The sequence below is a fragment of the Canis lupus genome, chromosome 14, assembly GCF_003254725.2.
Source record: "Canis lupus dingo isolate Sandy chromosome 14, ASM325472v2, whole genome shotgun sequence".
In the NCBI taxonomy this organism is placed as follows: domain Eukaryota; kingdom Metazoa; phylum Chordata; class Mammalia; order Carnivora; family Canidae; genus Canis; species Canis lupus.
Window position 1 is genome coordinate 29,277,917 of NC_064256.1, and position 22,421 is coordinate 29,300,337.

General features: G+C 34.3%; 1 protein-coding gene across 8 annotated transcripts in view; it reads right to left on the reverse strand.

Moving 5' to 3' along the window:
• The window catches only part of DGKB (diacylglycerol kinase beta), a 695,350-nt gene that overhangs the window by 526,972 nt on the left and 145,957 nt on the right, over nucleotides 1-22,421 (reverse strand). For 5 of the 8 annotated variants that reach the window (XM_025464248.3, XM_025464245.3, XM_025464243.3 and 2 more), the window contains exons 3-5: nucleotides 18,563-18,639; nucleotides 14,299-14,319; nucleotides 6,515-6,668 (exon numbers count right to left, since the gene is read on the reverse strand). In XM_025464248.3, coding sequence (XP_025320033.1) covers nucleotides 6,515-6,668; nucleotides 14,299-14,319; nucleotides 18,563-18,639 — 252 coding nt within the window. The remainder of the gene's footprint in view (nucleotides 1-6,514; nucleotides 6,669-14,298; nucleotides 14,320-18,562; nucleotides 18,640-22,421) is intronic. The other 3 variants (XM_025464249.3, XM_025464247.3, XM_025464246.3) reach the window with 1 other exon arrangement.

Consider the following 22,421-nt stretch of genomic DNA (forward strand, 5'->3'; position numbering starts at 1 on the left):
TTCTATAAATAAATAAATAAATAAATAAATAAATAAATATTTATGAATGAAATAATACTGAATGTCTTACAGTTCACACACTATCCTTTCATTGGACTTTTTTAATTTGAGTAGAAATGTACATGTTTTCTTTTTTTGAAACTCCCTTCCATCCTCTCCTACATGTACCTGTCCCTACCTCTACTTAAACTAGATAATTTTAGTTTATGGTTAAAATCTCACTCAGATTAACTTGATAAATAGATGATAACTTTTATTTTAGTGTAATATAATTCATAACCTACTTGTCTGTTGTCTGCCTGGCTCTAAAGGATACTCAGCTTTCTGGTGGAATTTCTGGCACATAAGGTGTTTAAAAAAAAAAAAAAAAAAAGAATGGTGGAGGGGTACCTGGGTGGCTCAGTAGGTTAAATGTCTAACTCTTGATTTGGCTCAGGTCATGATCTTAGGGTTGTAAGATTGAGTCCTGCATCTCTCTCTTTCTCTCTCCCTATGCTCTTTCCCCAGGTCTCTCTCTCCCTCTCTTTAAAAAAAAAAAAGATAGTGGAATGCACGAAAGAAAGAAAGAAAGAATTAAATGTTACAACTGGCCAACTCTCTACATGATATGATATAAAAGGTGCTAGGAAAATATTCTTTTTCTGTTTCTGTCCTATAAAACTAACAATAACAACAACAACAAGAAAACTTACCCTAACCTATAGCTAATAACAGGCATTTACTATTATAACGTCAACATTTTAAATATTGTGGAGTCAAACAGAAATATAGTATGTTTCTGAACCAGTTAACAAATCAATTACATTCTCTATATTATCAGAGAATGTAGAAGTTACTAATAACTACTGTTAACTGCTATCCTGTACAATAAGAATAATAATTTAGCTGAAGGTAGTTAATTCCTAGAGTTGCTATGAAGAGTTGGTCTAGGTGAGAGTTGGGAAGAAGCACGGATGCACCAGCTATTCTACAAGAGGCAGAAAGTGTGACTTTGACAACAGTGCCTTGGTTGCTTCCCAGTTGCACAAAGTATCTCATGCCAGCATGTGCTATGCAATTAGAGCAACACATTAGCCAAGACTTGAAGGAGTTGGCTTTTGCTGTGAGATAAGGAACCACAGAAGACTTAAATCACAGCAGACAATTTGTTATGTAAAGGATCTGGGCCACATGGGGCAAGAGGCAGAGAGAATTGAGCCTGGAGGCAGATCTGCAGGTTACATGGCATTGTGCTTACTGCTATGAAACTCAGATTTTTTTTAAAAGATTTTATTTATTTATTCATGAGAGACACATAGAGAGGCAGAGACATAGGCAGAGAAGCAGGCTCCCTGCAGGGAGCCTGATGTGGGACTCAATCCCAGGACCCCGGGCTCACAACCCAAGCCAAAGGCAGATGCTCAATCACTGAGCTACTCAGGTGTCCCAACATAGTGTTATATTAGTTTCAGGCACGTTTGTGGGGAGCAGGGAGGTGAGTTTGGGTGTGGGAAGGCCAGTGACTAGAACTTCCTGTACTTAATCTGTCCTGCACTCTCTCCCTTCACCAAAGCAACTCTGCTTTCATCTGCTTTAAATATTTTTTTAAAGACTTTATTTATTTATTCATGATAGACACAGAGACAGGCAGAGAGAGAGAGGCAGAGACAGAAGGCTCCTGCAAGAGCCCCCTATGGGACTGAATTCTGAGACTCTGGGATCATGCCCTGAGCCGAGGGGAGACACTCAACTGCTGAGCCACCCCAGCGTCCCCTCATCTGCTTTAAGTACTAAGGATTTAAGTTTACATGAAAAATAAAAATTTAAAGAACTTGCCACAAGGTGATAGTGAAGGCCTGAAACTTAGAAACCGAAGAATAATCGAATCAGGTTTCAGCATTAGAAAGTACAGCATTGGGATCCCTGGGTGGCGCAGCGGTTTAGCGCCTGCCTTTGGCCCAGGGCGCGATCCTGGAGACCCGGGATCGAATCCCACGTTGGGCTCCTGGTGCATGGAGCCTGCTTCTCCCTCTGCCTATGTCTCCGCCTCTGTGTGTGTGTGTGTGTGTGTGACTATCATAAATAAATAAAAATTAAAAAAAAAAGAAAAAGAAAATACAGCATTGAGATAGGAAGTCAGGGCCCAGCCAGGAGCCATGCTAATGGGCAGTCTATAACACAAACAATGATAGATCAAACTGACAGTAGCAGAATGTTTGAGAAGTTATAATGAGCAATGGAGAGCATTTTGTGACTAACTAAACATGAGGCATGAGGCAGTGCCGAGTGGGAGAGTCCAAGATTTTACAATTGGAAAAATGATAGATACTTGGGTTCCCTTCACCAAGAGACAAGATAGAAATAGAAGCAGGTGTGGGTAGATTATAATTATTTGACTTTCAAACACATTTAGTTCAATTCCTTATGGGACATCCAGATGAAGAGTTCTATCTGGAATAGAGTTAATATATATTCTCTGTGAGCTGAAGAAACAGTTCTGGGTTGTATGGGGAATAATGGAGGCATTTTATGTTAGACAGTGCTTGGGTTTTTTTGTTTTGTTTTGTTTTTGGTTTTTTGTGTTTTTGTTTTTGTAGGATGTGAAAAAAATTCACCTGTTGAGGATGAGGGGAAAGATTTGAATAAAGAAGTTTGAGGGGGATCCTGGGGTGGCTCAGCAGTTTGGCGCCTGTCTTTGGCCCAGGGCACGATCCTGGAGTCCCCGGATGGAGTCCCGCGTCAGGCTCCTGGCATGGAGCCTGCTTCTCCCTCTGCCTGTGTCTCTGCCTCTCTCTCTCTCTCTCTCTCTCTCATGAATAAATAAATAAAATCTTAAAAAAAAAGAAGTTTGAAAAATTTAACCTAATTGATCTAGGAGACAGTATTAAGAATAAATATGGTAAATAAATATGAAAATTTTATGGTAGATTTTTTAAAAAACTGAAGAGGTCTTAAGGCCATGTTAATATTGTATGTTATAAACATGTAGAGGCAACAATCTGCATATTTATGAAATTTCTCTTTGGTTATATTCAGTGTTCAAGTTGTAGGAACTGAAATGTGAAATCATAATATTGATTCGTGGTCAAGGGTATATGAGCCACTTGCAAAAAAAGAAGGTTCCAAATGATTGAACCATTCTGTAAAGAAAGTAGTTCAAGTGATAGATTCTGGGGATGAAAGTAAAATCAGAAGTTAGTCGCTGAGCTGGCAAACATATGAGGCATTAGGGACCTGACATTTACAAGGAAGCAAAAGAGGTTATGAGAGAGCTGGAAAGATAGAGCATTAGGGATATCTTCAAAAACTAAAAGTCCAACTTGGGAACAGTAGAAAGAATCATATTACATATTAAGGAGGCGATAAGAGGCACTTTCATGCAACAAAATATTCCAAAAAAAAAAAAAAAATTCACTACACAAAATACCAGATGGATCAGTAGCTACTACAAGTTCCAACAAAAGCCAACTATAAACATACACATACTCAACATTTATGCCTCTTTATAGCTATTTAAAATTTTTATTCTATAAAAACTAAATGTTTTGCATTTATTTTATCTCCAATAATTGAATATTGTTCATTAACAAGAATAACATTTTTCCCAATTTAGTTTTGCTTTTTACTGAGAAACCATTATTCAGTTGATATACAGAGTCAAGAACAGCTATCATATCCATATTGATACTGTAGTAATGAAATATGGTGAACTTTTGGGGGGGGTGGTAAACAAAACATTATATAGCTCCTTTCTCTTCAAAATTTATTTGTGATTTTTCAGCCACAAATATGTATTGTGTAGATAATCTAGATTATACAGAAGGATCCTGAAAATAAAAATGCATTTATATTTTTTATTAACAAAAGTAAGTTTGAAAGAATATGCAGTTGAAAACAGTCCTACAAAGGACACCATGCACTTATGTTTTAAAATGTGGATCAAGGTTTGAAAGAAATTCCAGTTTAAATCATTTTTTGCTGCATGAGAGCTACACAGCCCATCTTGCAACTCCTTTCAAGTAGATCTGTGCAGAATATGTGGCTGTCCCAAACAAAGTACAAGCTGTTACCCTTTAATTTTTTTTTTTTTCCATTTTGGAACCTGATTTGATTTCTACTCCTTGTAAATTTGGCATCTTATATGTAATACTTACTACATGCTATTTGAAGACAAGAGAGTTTGAGATTTTAATTTCTTACGAATCTAATTAATTAGAATCTCTCTTCCCTCTAAGTCTGACATAATTACTCAGACAGGAAACCTATAAAAAAAAATGTCTCCCCTTCTTTCTCCATACACAAGAATAATACTGCTTCATATAAAATGAAAGAAGAGACAATTTTACTATTTTATTCAGTCTATGTGCAATCCATTTATAGCATGAAATGGAGAACAGGGACGTTTTAATTTCTAGATCAAAGTAAGGAATTGTCCCATTTTTAAATGTTCAGCCCAGGACACCAGTAAGCTCTGATAGCACACTGTAAGAACAGACTAAACAAGACTCACCTGGGGAAAAACCAAGTGGGGTGAATCCTTTCAATTCATGATATAGGGGAATTATTTAAGGAACTAAAAACATTTTAAGGGTAGTTAAAGACTATGATAAACATATTGTTATGTATTTTGAAAGGATCAAAATATATCATGTGGAAGGTATACACTTGTTTTAAAAAAGCTTGCATCAACATGTGATTGCTCTTGGAAAGATCATCATTTCATTAACAGAAGGAGAAACAGCACAACATAAAGCATATGTCTATGGACCCTCATCAGATTGCCTAAACCTTGTTTATGGTTCAACTATTTCTTAATTAGATGTTTTATTTTTAATTAATTAACTAAAGTATATTTAATTAATGTTTTAATTTTCTTAATTAGTTAATTTTTAAATTTTAAATTAATTAATTAAAGTGAGTTTAATTTATTAATTTAAAAATTAAAAATTAATTAATTAGTACCGGTTTTAAACATCTTCTATACCTTTATTCACATTTTGGTATTCTATTTCATAATGCTAGAGCTGGAAGTCTCTAGGCCAGTGTCTCCCCTGAGATCCCAGGTCCCTTTGCAGAGAATTTCTAGGTCAAATGATTATTAATGATAATTCTGAGATATCATTTGCTTTTTTAACTCTAATTCTCTCATGAGTGTAGAGTTTTTAAGAGGATGCATAATATATGATACAGCAACAGGAACACAGAAGCAGTTAGGAAGCCAGAGGTTAAAGAGATTGGCAATGATATCAAGCAATGCCACTCTTCTCATGAATTGTTTTTAGTTTTGAAGTTATTTTTCAGAAAAAATGTTATTTTTCTTAACATGTAATGGATTGATTGTTGTTTATTTCTACAATATCTCTTCTTTAGTATGGATATAATAGGTATTACCCCAGCTCTTTGGGCCCTAAATAATTTTAAGAGCCCAAAAAAGTCTTGTGATCAGAAAGAGTTTGAGAAATGCTGCCTTAGACCATATTTCTCCATTATGAGCTGGATTCCTATTAACAGGCGCACTAGAGACATGACAAGGAAGGAAGGGGTAGGGGCTGGTTCCTGCTAGTCTGTCTTTACTTCCTATTAGATCTCTCCAGCGCTTGTTTCCCAGAGCAACAGGCTCTAGTCTCTAGCTCATTTCTACACTGAGAAAGGCACAGTCTGGCCCAAGCCATTCCTAAAATGTATCACTGCCAGGCAGCAGGCCCCTCTTGAGCTCTGGTACTACCTACCAAACCCAGAAGGAAGTATCCCCTCCACAGAAATTCCAGGGTGAGAGATCTGCCAGGCAACACCTTCCCCACAGAACCCTACCTCCTAGTTCAAAGGAATCCTTCTTCCAGTTTTGATTACTCCAACCTAGGAGTGGCACATGACTCCTGCAGTTCTACCTCTCCATCATCTTGGTATTTCTCTTTGATTTTTCAACCCTCCAACACTGTTTAACCAATCACCTATTTTATATTCTCTAAGGTAATACAGTGGGATTTTTGTTTTCCTGACTGGATAGAGCTAGACACAATTAACAATGGATTCATTAGACATCTCTGAAAAGCTACCCATAATGACAGAACCAATCATCTCCATGGTGATATCAAATTTTTAAAATGTGTCTAAAAGAAAAATCAAAACTGTTCTATGAAAATATGTTAGAAATTTACACAAGTGATATAAATATTATGTTCTACACATAACTGCTTTGTGACTACATTTTCATATATAAAGTTATCTATATTTAACTATTCATTTAGAAGAGCACTTTTCCATATTTGATGGAAGTATCTCTTAAAATTATTACCTAAACGTAGACTTCTAAGACTTTGAATGACAAGTGATGGATAATGATAAAGTATATTTTCTGTAATGTTTAGCTATTACTATATTGGAGACACTTTAAATATTTTGCACAATCTTAGTATGAAAGTATAAATCCTGAAAGAAAGATATTTCTTAAGCAAATCATCTCTTCTCTTATAGAGAACTTGATACCGATTTTCCTTTGGAGGTTTGCATATTTAAAGTAAATAATTAGACTTACCTCCTGAAAGGAGAGCAGGTTTACTTTTTACCATTGGACTAGAATGAGGAAATTTGTTGCTAAATGACATGAAAAGGTGTGCTGTGAAATCATCGGGAAGTTCTGCTTCCAAGAATGTCTTCATAAATAGCTTGAAACCTTCAAAATCTATTGTCTGAAAAAAATTAAACATATATTTTAAGTGTCAGCCAATGTTAAGATTATGTGCTATGTCCAAAATCAACAGTAGTAGAAATGACCTCAAACATTTCTATATCCAAGTCTATAAAAGGATGATAACTATTTGAGAAATACATGGAGCAGTCCTTGGCTAATTGTGGTGGTTAGGTATGTATACATCTTACCTGTAGTGGGACAACAGGAAAGGAGAAGCTTTCCAGTCAGACATTTCTATTTCCACAGTATATGTATCACCATAAAAAAATATAGTCTTTGAAACTCGGTTACCTTCCCTGTGAATTGGGAGTAATATTCCCAATCCTGCAGAGTTGTTGTTATAACTAAATTAGGCAACTAACGTGAACATGCTAAGGCAGAGTCATGAACACAGCATTAATACTCTGAAATAAAGAATTTCTCTCATCTCCTGTCTTTGTTTCTCATAGTTAGTCTTGTTTTTGACCCCTGGAGAAAGGGGCTAATGTAAAAGTCTCACCCTGACACCAATATCAATTGATGTGAAATTCCAAAGTGAAATTCTAAAACTTCCCATGCAAACTTCCAAAGAAATCTTTTTCAAGATCCTTGTCGACTCATAGTCACTGCAGGACTATAAAAAATAAACAATCAGACATTTGTTTGGAAAGAACCCTTGCTACATTGAGAGACTCCATCTCTGGAGTTTGTTTCCTCTGTTTCCAACAGGGAAAGGGTGATGGAAATCACCGTCTATTCTCCATTTAAGTAGAGAATTTCACCAGAGCCACCTGGAGAGCTTGCTTTCTCTGAGCAGAGGACAGTGGACCAGAATCTGACTCTTGCCTGGAAAATTGAAGACAAGGGTGCAGGTACTTTGAGACAAAGGCAAGTAAATGGTACTGTACTGGGCTTGGCCATCACCCTCATGACTATAGGGACAATGATGCATAAATGTTTCCTGAGAAATCAATGTAGATCACATGGAAGAGGCCAGTGTGGTTGTATTAGGTCCTATCCAGGTGGCCATTTGAAAGAACAAGGATATCTATAGAGAAGAAGCTGGGATAAAGCCACACCTGTCCAGATCAAGAAAGTCCAAGGTTGATGGGTCTCATAGGAAGCCCTTGAAGGGCTTTTTTTTTTTTTTTTCTTTCTTACCCAGTTCAATGTAACTAAGATAAAACTAAAAATAGGGCAAAAATGAAATTTGGTAGACGTATGCTCTTAATTTTGGTCAAACTTCTGGTAAATGAGAATAAAATCAATTCCTTAAACTGCTATTTTGAATAGAAAAGTATTTGTTCCATGTAATTATACTTGGGGTAAGGTGGTACAGAATGACCAATTTAATTTTAATATTGTTTTGAATAAATCCTAAAATGGAATAGGACATATAAGGATATTACTAGAGAAAGTAAATTTTTATAGATTAGATTATGTGCCAATTAAGAATATGTACCATGTATGCTTCTGTACCTAATAGAATCTCAAGCCAATTAAAAACCAAAGCAAAAAAATAAAAAATAAAAAATAAATAAAAATAAAAATAAAAAAAAGAAAAAGAAAATAAAACTTCACTTTGTTTATTTCTGATTGCAAAACTCTACACCATATTCTGACATTTTTAGGTAGTTTAATCTTGTTTTGGTTATTCATGAAAGGCACTTCAGACATTTACATTGGTGGCAGTAAAAAGAGTCCACTTTCTTACATATATAAGAAATCACCACCACCATAAAATATTATAAATTCTACTAGTGGAGTGAACCACATAATTAAAAACCATGAATAACATAAAAATATACGAATAGCCTCAGGTAGCAGAAGTACTTATGAAAAGCAATTTGCCACCATGAATGAAACCGAGGTTTCAAAATATGCAGATAAGGCCAACAGCCAGACCACTGTATCCAAAGGCACTTTCTTGAGCAGAGACACCTACTCTTACTAATAGGGTTCCTTAGTCCTGGCCTGTGGCAAGAGAAGTAATCTGCACTCAGTTGGATGAGTAACCAACTTCGACAGAAAATCCTCAAATGTGTGAAGCCTCATGGGACACTAGAAGTTAATTTTATTAAAAACTATAGGAACTTTGTGTAACAAACATAGTCATAGGCATTGAGATTAGAGGTGGTTATTAATATTCACTCTTGCTTCTGAGCCCTAAGCCTTCTGTAGTCAGTATTGTGTTTGCCAACATAACCAATGACAGGAACATGGTTTTGAAGTTAGAGTACCTGGATCTACTCTCAGATCCAACACTTTCTAGTTATATCCAGGTGGACAGTTTATTAATCTCTCTGTGCCTTAATTTCTCCATCTACAGGTAAGAATAACAATACCTACCTCTGGGTCTGTTAGAAATTTCAAACAATTTTTGAAGAATAAGCCTCAAACCACGTTACCTTAAAATGTTTTTATATGCATTTAACAAGTCATTACATGGTTCATCCTTTTTGGTTATTATTATTATTTTTTTTTAGAAAGCTGGTAGCAAAATATGAACAAAGGACTAGAATTGTTGACAGTTTTTCTCTGGATCTTCTGTTGGAACATGATTATCTTTTAAAACAGAACAATTTCAAGGCAAGAGTTTAACATGATAACAAAGGAAAACAATAACAACCAACCAGCAAATGAAAACAAAACAGAGACTTGAGAATAAAAAAATATTTTGTGTCATATTCTATATCTTCACTTGCCATCTGAGTGATTTGGGGCAAGGAATTTATCTCTTCTTTTAAAGAAAAAAATCTGCCACATCCCAAGTGTGTGCTCTTTATAGAGCCTTACATAACCTAAATAGAATCTCTTTGAAATCTGTGCCTGTAATTTAATGAAGAAACCAGAAAAATAAACAACCAAAAAGGAAAAAAAAAATGTATGGCATCCCTGTTAATAAGGACTGCATTACTCCTTGACTGTTCTTTTTCAGTGGTCAGGAAAACTTTCTGAAATTAAATGCTGCAGCTTTGCCTTGCTCACTAAGCAAAAGGCAGCTTAGTTATATTCTCTGACAGCTCTAAGCCTTAATTTTTTTCATATAAAGTGCTATATAAGATCAACCATTCAGGGTTGTCATCTAAATGTAATAATAAATCAATATAAAGCACTTAACATGCCCTTGGGCTCACAGCATGTAAAATAAATGAAATAATAAAATAATAAAAGGAAGTGCTGGTTTGAGGTTTAATGGATTTTTTATTATCTTAATTTGCCCTCCTCTTTATTAGTCCAGAAAACCAGAAAACTCACTGCATCTTCCTGAATCAAGCCTGCAGTTTTTGTGTTTTAGACATTTTGCAATTATTGTTCTGTACCAGGCAACACTGACAAAACACTGCTTTTAGAATGTGAGCATTTATACAGATATCTTATTTAAAAAAAAAAAGTCTATTAACAAAATAAGAATGACGCTTTCTATGCAATGATGTTATCCTATTTATTAAGTTTTACCGATGATGTAAATAAACTTCCCTTTCAAACTTCTTCACCGTTTGGGTTGGAACAAAATTTGCCTCCCTTACATTTCAGTCATTAAACATAGCTTACAAAGTTGTAAAACTCAAACTTCTCTGAAGCCTAAATTTAGCCATTTCTGTGTTTCCAATTCACAGAGGAATTATTCTTTAATATCTTCTGGTTAACTCATCTCCTGCTTTTCTTCTTGGTAAAAGATTTTCAAATTTCTTTTAAAATTCTATGTTGTCCAAAATATCAGACATTTCTATGAGTGAATACTATCTTCCATCTATACATTTTCCTTATTTCATGATTCAGTAGAACATTGCCAAATTTAAGTATCTTGCTTTCTACTGCTGTCCTGTAGCAGCATTAAAATTGGTTTTTGAAGATTGTGACCTTTAAACAGAATGAGATCACTTATATGCACATCAATGGAAACACTAATGAACAAAGTTGGGTTGGACTTAAGTGAATGAGTGTTCAAAAATCAAACTGGCTCAGAGACACACACACCACACAATGTTTAAAATTTTGAGAACTGTTTTTTTTTTCATTTTTTTTTCTTAAGGAGCAGCCACAGACTATTTAGGGAGATAACATAGAGAATCTGCAAAGAATTCAGACTGAGGGAGCTGTTCAGATGTTGCTGCCAAACTGGCATGAATTCAAAACACATTTCTATATGCCTTTCATTATTATATCTGACCATCTGGATCCTTTGTTTTTAAATCCCTGTTAATACTAAAGAAATAACACTAGTATTCATCCAAGTAGACTCAAAGTGAATGAAAATAAATGTCATCACTCTATCATTAATTTATTCTGGTGGTTTCAGGATGGAGATTTTCTCATATTCAGCAAATGTTCATGGTATATCCATTTTGTACTAGTCTCTGTCCTAGCTGTTGGGGTAGAGATGCTATTGGAACATGCAAAAATCCTTCCACCAGAGGCTTATTTTCTAACAAGGGGAATAAGAAAATAGAAAAATAAATAGGCCTAAATGTACAAGGTTTGACAGTATTAAGTGTTGTAGGGGAAAAAAAAGATAGAAAATATTTATACATTTTGGGGGAGGGTACCTGCTTTAAATCTGATGATCAGTAAAAGAAAATCTGTTCTTTGAATAAAGATTTAAAGGGGATGAAGGAGAAAGCTTTGCACATATTTGGAGAAAGAACACCTCAGATAGACAAAACAGATAGTGCAAATGTCCTTTCTGAGGCATAAAAATGCTCCTGTTTTAGAGGCATTTCTATAAAAACCAGTGAGGAGGAGTAGGAGAACAGAGCAGGAGTGAAGGCAGACAAGGGTAGTAGGAAATACACTTCTGAATATTTGTTACAGAAGGTTAGGGGAGAAATATATCAACTGTGAGAGATATCACCTAGCCACTCGAAACAGCCAAATCATTAACTTTTCAATTTAGGACACAATATTGCAGATGGTCCATTCTCAAATTCTACATGTTGTCATAGATACAAGACAGTATTTTTTTGGCAATATCGAGATTGGATCCCTAGTGCAGTTACAAGAAACCTGTAAGACGCTATTCAAATTGATGTGTTTAACTATCATAAGATGTAGCTAATTAAACTCATCAGTATCTATGTAAATTTCTTCTCAGACTGTTTTTACATGGTTCCATTCTAACTGCGGTCACATAATGAAAAGAAAGTTACTATATATTTCAACAATATTTAATACAGAGTCAATATAGGTCACTGATACAGAATTATAGAAGGCACTTTATTATTCAGTTTGGTGGTATGCTTTCAAAACTGTGCTCTGGTTGTAGGTTTGATAAGATGAGGAAAATGACAGAATTTATGTTGAGAGTAATGGGGAAGAGAAGCACAAATACTGGTTAACATGGGACTTCCATTCCTTGCTAACTCAGTGCCCTGGCATTTATGCAGTTGTGGGAGGTAGAACAGATACAACACAATAACTCTGATACCAGGACAGCATTCTGGATTGTGGCCAGGCTTGGCAGGGGAAACAAATCACATCTGATGTCCTCCACTCATACCTCGTGGTAGAAAGAAATCAATTTAGAGTTGGAAAGACATCCGAGTTATATTTTCTCACTTTAAAGTTGAGAAAAGTGAGTCTCAGAAAATAAAGGTGACAGGATTGGTTGGTGGTGTATCTCAGATATTCCCACTTTTACTTTTCATAGATATTCTAGAACTTTTGTATGAAACCATGTTAGTCATTGAAGTATGACCAATGGCCACTGCCTTTAAATGTCAATGGAACACCTCTACATCAGGCACAGAGATAATTATTTTATATACACTTTGAATTTAACCCTTTAAACAAGCCACTAAGGCCAATATTCTTTTCATTTGATAGCTTTACAAACTGAGGCTGGTAACTTGTCCAAGATCTGCTAATATGTGGCAGATGTGGGATTTGAACTCAGTTCAGTTGGACTGCTAAGATCACGTTTTCTCTGTTATACTTTCCAGATGCTTTCTTTAATGGAAAAGGTTGAATTTGGTTCTGGAAGGACAATTATAGCTTACAATAAAAGGTGTTTATATCATTGCTAATAATTATATCAGTGTCAATATCCTTGTTAAAGACACTTAAAATATTACATTAGGCAGCAGCACTACCAAATGTAGGTTATGGATTCCCAGGTTTCTTATTAAGGGAATGAAGCAACTCACTTGTCTAAATGTAAAGGGTATACACATTAGCAGAATCTACAGTACAGAGCACCAACTGCAAAGATAAGGGAGGCCCAGGGAATTATGAAATGTAACTCAACCTTGGGCCAAGGATCAGCTACTAACAGGAAATGTAAAGAGAAAATCCTACACTGATAGACCAGGAACAGTATAGAGCAATAAATAGGCATGCGCTTCCCCACCGCCCCGCCCCCCACCACCACCCCTTTGGCTAACCGCAGCTTTCCTTGTTCTTTCTATTCTGCAACTGACATTGCTTGCCTACTAAACATTTCCATATGGAACAAAGACTGAGCAAGGAAAAGGAAGAAACTCATTCTGCTGACGAGGAAAAAGGCAGGGCTAATTGACACCAGTTTTCAGACAGCCTCTAGTAGGGATGAGGTGATGCAGAAAGGTGTGTCTATGGACCAAGGTGTTCAATAAATGTCTTATAATAGCTAAATCCTGCTGCACAGAAGCAGCCATTTACTCCGAAGGTCTGCTTCCTAAAACCAAAAAGCCCATGTAGTCTGTCCTTAGGGGAACTGGTAGGTTTCCATAGAGGTCCGGGATAAGATCAGGGAAGTGTCATCCTCTGAAAGAGATTCGTAAAAGTCATCACAGTCAATGAGTTGCCATCAGTCCTGCCTCATCATTGGAGACTGTAATATGTATGTATGACCTGTGTCTAAGTCAGTCAAGATCATTCTGGGGTAACCAACTGTACTTTAACATGCTGGTGATGAGATCCCAGTGCTTGCTGTCATTGAAACCACAAGGAAATTTGTGAATAAAGAGCTGCTAGTACATATCCATTACTGTCCAAGGGAGACAATATCATGATTTTAAGTATCTCATGCATTTTGGTAAGAGATATTCCTAATATGATAGAAAAATTCATTTAGAGATCCCCCAAATGTGTTGTAATTGTATGCACCCAGCTGAACAAAGTCCCAAAACTTGCTTTATAAAATGGGCTTTACTGGGAGATAGTGACTGAAGCAACAGATGGGTTTCTCTTTTTCCCAGAAAGGTAAAGATTAGTGGCTTTTCAGTTCTATTTCCCTCACAAATTCTAATATCAGCGTAGATACATACTTCCCCCCAAGCAAAAGAAATCCCTATCAATTGCATTTAAATGCAATTATAGATCTCCCATTGTAAATTAATAAATTAAGAGTTTCATTAAATGAATTATTTTGTCATTTTGTTGAAGTCTGATCATGTTTTGGTGAAATTAAAAAATTAGATTCAAGAGTTTACAAAACTAAAGCCTACCCTCTATATCCTCTTCAATTCCATTATGGTATTAGCCCTCATTTGAGACTGATTTGAACAAATATCAGTCAATTACAACTTTATAAGTATTACAGATAGCCTTGCATAGTATACAAATCTTAATGGTACAGAAATACAGGTCAATGACAGGGATGAGAAATTCATAGATTACATCAGAATAAAGAAAGAAGACAGATTTTAATAGAAAAGAAAATGTCTTACTTGGTTAAGAATGTCTTGTTTCTGTGCATGCAAGGAAAGAAAGAATACATGTGTTAATGTAAGATAATTTATACTCATTATCTCATATTGCTGATAACTAAAAGGTCGGTTTTACAGATTGATTTTAAAACATACCCTAGATCCATGAGTCTCAGAATGTGGTCCTGAACAGCATTATTATCATCAACTGGGAAACTAATAAAAATATATACTTTTTTGAATCTCGTCCTAGAAACACAGAAACTAAGGAGAGGGCAGGGGGGTAGGCAGCAATCTGTGTTTTAAGGAGACCCCCAGGTGATTCTGATAGAAGTTAAAATTTGAGAATCATTTAGATCAATCATGGAGTGTAATCAGCAAACAGCTCTAAACGGATAAGAGATAAATATAATGAATGACACATATAAGATGATTAAAATCTTCCAGAGAAGATTATGAAAACACAACAGTATATATAAATATATATTAGGTTACAAATGTTTATTTCCCACTCCTAATGCTTCTTTTAGAATAACATGCCAGCCCATTACCATACCTTTAAATATAAATATTTCCCAAACATATACCACTTCTTAATTTCTTCCCACATCTTTAGATATCAATGGAACTATTTAGAGTTGAATTTGAAATTCAGGGGTGAAAACATATAAATAGCTATAGTAATATAGCAATATATTAATATCATTAATTAATACTAAATAATATTATTATATTAATATGTATTTACTTATACTATAACATACTATATTTTACATATATAAAATGCAATGCCAAACTGGTTCTTTCTCATGCTATCAAATTTCATTAATTTCATGAATTATTTATATTTGAGATATCCGGACTATATTTTACTATAAACCATCTCACTGAGATTAGATGGGTACTACAAACTAGCTATAATCATACTCTTAACATTGTATCATTCATATAAGATTAGCTGGAGACAAGTAAGAATCTCTTACCTTTTTGGGCACGACTTAGTAGTAATTACATGTACTAGAATATGCCATACTCATTACATAAGAAATGCCATTCAATTCATGTGAAATACATATCTCTTCCCCTTACTCTCATCTCCCACCACCTTGCCTTTCAATCTAAGACCCAGTCAATGAAGTGAAGAGGAGAAGGCATCATTCTTAAACTGGGATTCCAGACAATTAGGTTTTAATTATGACTCTTGTTATAAAACTAACTGGTTAATCTTGGGAAAGTAATTTTACTTTTCCTACAATGACTTTCTTCATTTAAAACTTTATAAACCCATCTGTTTGGCAACCTCAAGACCTTTTAAAAGTTCTTATCCTTAAGGAATCTTTAAAGATATTGTTTAGGCTTATATTTCTTTTTGATTCTGGGTTTTTTTTTTTCAAAGAAAGATTATTAAATGATCTTTAAAAGATACAAATTAAAAATAAAAATGATTTATCCATATAATGCACTTAATATTTCTTCTCCATTAAAATAGACTTAAGCGGTCACATATTCATTGTATTAAGTTTTTATACAGAGAGCTTTTAGAACTCAGTAATTCAAGTAAGTGATAAGAAACACAATGCATCTACTTCTTTTTAAGATTTTATTTATTTATTCATGAGAGACACAGAGAGAGAGAAGCAGATACATAGGCAGAGGGAGAAGCAGGCTCCATGCAAGAAACCGGAGGTGGGACTCAATCCCCAATTCCGGGATCAGGCCCTGAGCCAAAGGCAGATGCTCAACCGCTGAGCCACCCAGGCGTCCCAGCATCTACTGTTTCTAAGAGGAGAAGCAAATAAGAGATGTTTAGCCTGTTCTTTCTTTGCAAGAACATTTTATATGGATGATAATGTTTATTTTAGAAAACAAAGGATTATTTATTCTAAAAGTAGTATAGATTAAACATTTTCCTAAGTTTTCTTGTATAATAGAACATTAATTAAGTAGTCATCTCTGCCAACAACTTGAGGATTACCTGACCAGCCAACAGAGACTGAGAATTTCTCAAATGAACGAATGGACAGTATGAATTCTGTCAGTGTCAAAGTAACCTTTTATAAACTACATGAAGTCATGTACTGAAGAGGACCTCAACGCATTAAAGATTTCTTTCTCAACATTGAATATTCCTAATTACTTCCTATTGGCTTTTGTAAAATACATACTAGTATTTAAGAGTCATGTAAGCTTTAGTTTAGTTTTGTTTTGTTTTGTTTTGTTTTTCCTGAAGCAAAAGGACCTATCAGTGTTTGAGAGTGATTTGACTCTTAAATTAGAATTACTTTGGGGTTATAATGAGATCTAACTTTTTTTGTTTTTCAACTGTTCATTATTTTAATAATGCATTTCAAGAGGAGATCTGTGCATTTATGGAGTTATTACAGTATTGAAAAGACTGACATCATATGTGTGTCTTAGAACGAATCTAGTAATTACCTCAATAAATCCAGTATACAGTGACTGATAATCCTCATGAAATATATAATATCAGTAAGACTAAGTCTTGAGTCTTTTAAATAAGAAATCATCAAAGGAAGCAAAAAGGCTACTTTGCAAACAATATCACACTCCAATTTATAGCCAGTAGCTATCTTTAGGGAGAAAAAAATAAAACTGGTCTTAGCTCTGTGTATAGATTATATAACATGCACATTTCCAAATTCATTGGGTTATGAATGTATATATTAATGGCATTTTGGGGTCTTACAACAATTCCATAAAGTTGTGATGTTTAGCTTTCCTGCTCTGCTTCCTTGGTCTTTGAGATTTTCAGTTCTACAAATTTATCTGGCAAAATTTTCTTCTCTCACACTATGGTATCTAGGAAAATAAAATATGAGGGAAATCTGGCCAGGCCAGATATCTGCTTTTGTTCCTGATATAGGAAAATGGGAATGGCTTTAAATTGCTTTGTTTCCCCCATCATTTGTAAGTTTTAAATATTTACTTGAAAAAGGAAATAAATCTTAGGTTAAAGACTTTTACAAGGTATAGTAATATATCAGAATAAAGATAGAATGAGAAAATATGGCAGGAAAATAGATATTAGAAATACTGGGAGGAAATCATAAAACAATATGAATGTTTTAAGGTTAGAATTGGAGATTTACTTTTGACTAAAATATAAATTCTATAAGTATCCAAGAAATATAATATTGAAGGGTAGCCAGTAACTATGCTCTTATAAACAATCAAAACCATAATGACAATGTTAATAAAAAAAAAACAAATCACTTTTTAATCAGTAAACAAACTAGCTGGTTAGATAATATATTCAGGGGAAAAATTATTTTGCAAAGGACAATTTGTTTTAACAAATTGATGTGAAACTGCCAAAGGACTCACAGCTAAGATGCTCACTTAAAATGTAACATCTCTCAGCTAACATTAAATGGAAGGTGATTTAACAAATAATTAGGATAGATACTCATTCAAGCAAGGTGTTCAAAAGCCATCAACAGGACAAGAAGGTTTTTATAAGGAAGGAATTTCAGGGACTTGTTGGCTTACTGGTACTAGGTTAAAACAAGATGGTGAAAGAAGTCCCTCACTTTTTTTTTTTTTCGTATTCTTTTTTTTTTTTAATTTTTATTTATTTATTTATGATAGTCACAGAGAGAGAGAGAGAGGCAGAGACACAGGCAGAGGGAGAAGCAGGCTCCATGCACCGGGAGCCCGACGTGGGATTCGATCCCGGGTCTCCAGGATCGCGCCCTGGGCCAAAGGCAGGCGCCAAACCGCTGCACCACCCAGGGATCCCTCACTTTTTAAACAAAGCTGTTTTTTTTTTTTTAATTATAGGCCAGTTATATCCATAGCAGAATCCTTCTTTAGTCAAGGGAATAATTCTCTGAAAGGAGTAACCCTCCTGCCACCACCAGTGTTCATTTGGGGTTAAAATTGTTAGGTCACTGAGTGAGCAGCAGGCACACTTGGTTTTCTCTTCCATCAATCTTGTTTCCTGATTATACCTGACCAAGCAATCTCAGAATTACAATACATTCAACATCTAGGAAAAGAACCTAAGGCTATATTACAGATGATCTGTACTCTTTCAAGCACATAACAGAGAAATATTATTTTCATTAGCAGACGGTTTTTGAATGAAAAAGGTAGTACATTATTTTATGTGTTTTCCAGAATAGCATTTCATTATGAATTCCATTTTGTTTATGATATGGTATATGGTATATATATTTTCAAGGACCCTTCATTAAGAAATCCCTCCTCCAAGCATATATATAAAAGCAACATTAAAAAAAAAAAAAAAAAAAAAAAGCTTTACCCCTTCAGGATTATACTTTGCAAGCACGCCGTTACCATGGAATTCTTCAAGAACATCCTTTAATTTCTTTGTGGAATCTAGAAAGAAATAGAGAACACACAAGTTGTTTACATATGACTACTGTGGCTAAATAACCCAGTTTGGAAACAAAGATCTATTAAAATATAATCAACAGATATTAAAATTAAAAAACAAAGTTTAGGGGGAAAAAAGAAACAAAGTTAAGGAAGGATCTCTACTTTATAGAAGTGATGCTGCCCAATCCATGAACCACTTAATAAAGCCATTTATGTCTCCAAATTTAAAAAAAAAAAAAAAAAAAGTTTAGATGTGTTACCAAAAGATCTTTTAAATTACTTTTTCAATTATGAAAGATTTTAAAATATTTTTAGGACACTCATCATATTAAGATTGTAACAAAGAATCTATTGATTAATAGGAGAAATAATGTCATGAAGGAACATAAATATTATTAGAATAATATATATAAATAGAATACAAATATATGCATTCAACCTAGCATTCAATCAATGCTCTCAGTTATCAAAATATAATTTGATTAAGCAATCCCATATTTATAACATATTTAAGTTAGAGAAAAACAACTGATAAATACTGATAAGTCATCTAAAAGACTGATAAGTAATCTAAAGCTTCAAGGAGTTTGACTAACAGTGATAAAACAAGATTGAAACTGGGAAATAAACAGAAGATTCTTAGTTTTCCATTAGGAAACAAGGCATAGATATTATTTCCTAGCATTTGATTATCATCCTCCCTGCCTTTCCCCATGATTCAGTGATATTTGTGCCACCATAAAATATTTCCCAGCTCCAAAAATACTAATTTACAAGTCAGCTTTCGAGGCATCCTGTTAGAAAGTTAACTCCTAGGTGCCCATCCAGTGCATCATGCCTATATTTTGTAAATTATACTTTGATTTTGTTTCTTCATGTTGTAACTTCTGTTGAGGGTTTTGTGTGTGTGTTGTTTTTATTGCATTAAAATTCCCATAACATAGATTCATTACTTTAACTATTTTAAAGTATACAATTCAGTGGGTTTTCTTAGTATATGCACACTGCTGTCCAAACACCACAACTATATTCACCTCAAAAAGAACTCCTTATTCTGAGCATTCCATACAACTGGAATCCTATAATTTGGTTTAGTTTCTTTCACTTCAAGGTCCATAGATGTTGTATCATGTATCATTCCTTTTTATAGCTAAAAAAATATTCCATTTTATGGATATACCACATTTTGTTTATCTACTCATCAGCTCATGTACATTTGAGTTGTTTCCATATTTTGGTTATTATTAATAATGCTGCTATGAACATTCAAATATGCATAATTTTGTGCAAATTTATGTTTTAATTCTCATGGGTACATACTTAAAAGGAGAATTACTAGGTCATAATGAAAACTCTACATTTAACATTCTGAGGAACTGCCAAACAGATTTTCACAGAGCTACATATTATTTCACATACCTACCAGCAATATATGTGAATTCCAATTTCTAAAATCTTTGTCATACTTGTTATTCCCTATTTTTTTTAATTACAGCCATTTCAGTGGGCATGAAATGGTTTTGATTTGTATTTCATTATATATTTGTTAATAACCGATATTGAATATCTTTTCAAATGCTTATTGGCCATTGTGTATATTCTTTGAAGAGATGTCTATTCGAGTCTTTTGACTATTTTTTAATTGGATTGTTTATCTTTTTGCTGTTGAGATTGGTGTGTGTGTGAGTATGCTATAATATGTTTGAAGACTGTACAGTTTCCTATATATTTCTTTTTCAATATATATTTTGCTAGTATTTTCCATACTATGATCAGAGTTAATTTGTTATCCTTGTCTCTTGCTCAATTGTATGTTGCTCTGGGGAAGGAAATGGTACATTTTCATTTTTGCATAGCATTCAAATTTATAACAAAGATGAAATAATAAAATAATAATAAGTATAGTAATTCAATTGATCAGAGCTATTCCTAAACCACAACAAATTACAATAATTGCTTTGACATTTATATTGGCAGAAGTATAAGCTACGTTAGAAACTACGTTCTATATTAAAGAGAGATATGATGCTGATTCTTTATTCCTGAAACCCTTGTCGATAATAAGGTCTTATTCTAACTTAGTAGAACATCTTTTACTTCTTCTCATTGATAGATGTAGAGACAGACCCCTCTGTACATACCCATATAAACATATACATATCTAGATGTACAAATTCTGGAATAACATATCCCAAAGACTATGTTTATTTTAACCATATCTGAGCCCCATGAAAAAATGGAAGAGGGAAAAGAAAATTTGCTTTCTGATATCATAAAATTTGCCTTCCAACGAATGTTAGAAACACTGCCTAAAGACAGGCTTTTCATTTCAGGCTTCCAGAGGGTAAAAAAACACATTCAGTAATCACTTATAAATGTTCCAGAGAAGGCAATAGTCCTTAAAATTATTCATGTCATTTTTTAATGTTTTCTTTGACACAGTTTATATTAGCATATTCTTAGTGGGGATGCCACTAGGAATAAATTAATAAATTAAGATAAAATTCTCTGGGTCTCAATGACAATCTTGGTCTGGGACAATTTAAGAAGTGCTAATTCATATTTAGATGGAACACCATTAACTCAATTTACTATTTTTTCAATTCTCAAGTCCTATTTTAATATCCTGGTATCTGAACTTTATTCATTACCCAATCTCCACTTTATACCCTAGTTTAGAAACTGGAAAATTATATTATTCTTCTGTTCCTGCCCCGATAACCTTTCCTGGGCCCAGTTTCTCAAAGACTGAGGACTTGACTTATTCATCCAATCCTCTCTAGATTAATATTTTAGTGTGAAACACCACAAGAAAAAAAAAAAAAGAAAGAAAAAGAAGAAAGAAAGAGAAAGAAAGAAAGAAAGAAAGAAAGAAAGAAAGAAGAAAGAAAGAAAGAAAGAAAGAAAGAAAGAAAGAAAGAAAGAAAGAGAAAGAAAGAAAGAAAGAAAGAAAGAAAGAAAGAAAGAAAGAAAGAAAGAAAAAGAAAGAAAGAAAGAAAGAAAGAAAGAAAGAAAGAAAGAAAGAAAGAAAGAAAGACAGACCACAGCATTCCAGATATCCTGCCTGGTTCCCCTAACCTTTAATCAGAATTCCCTTATGCCAATAGTCTACATATCTGCATGGATTCCCAAACTGTACTAGATGGTGAAGTAAGTTCCTGCTGTCGTGTTCAACCTACCTTCAAAGAATAGTAATTTATTCATTTTATAATTCAGCCATTTTTCTGGATTGGTTCATATTACCTATCACCATAAACATTCCTATCAGTTTGATTATGTCAACTTTGGATCATGTCTGTTCGGATAACACTGGGGTAGTGGAGAAGAGGAAGGATATATGCCTGAATCTGACCTACCCTCTAGTAAAAGAGAGATACCAAGGAAGTCATGCCTGAATGAACAGATAGTAGGTAAGTGTAAGATATAATCTCAATCGTATTTCAACTAATACTGGAGCTTCAAGTACGAGAGCACAGTGACAAATTCTCGGCTGAGCAATGCTAAGAAATCCAGGCAGCCAGCCAGCCAGCCAGCCAGGCAGCTGTGAACTGAGAGATCAATTCACAGGTAATACATATCTGTAAGGGAACAAAGGTCTGGCATCAAAGAAGATTGGCAACTAAAGTGCTAGGCAGCCAGCTTCTAAAATCTGGTTTAATCCTTGGAAAAGGGATCAGGACAGATGCTCAGTACAAAGTATTGGGTCTCCTAGAAAGCAAAGGAGGGTCATGACATGAGATACATGTCTAATTCCAGAGGAAGTGATGCTTACAAGGCTTGGC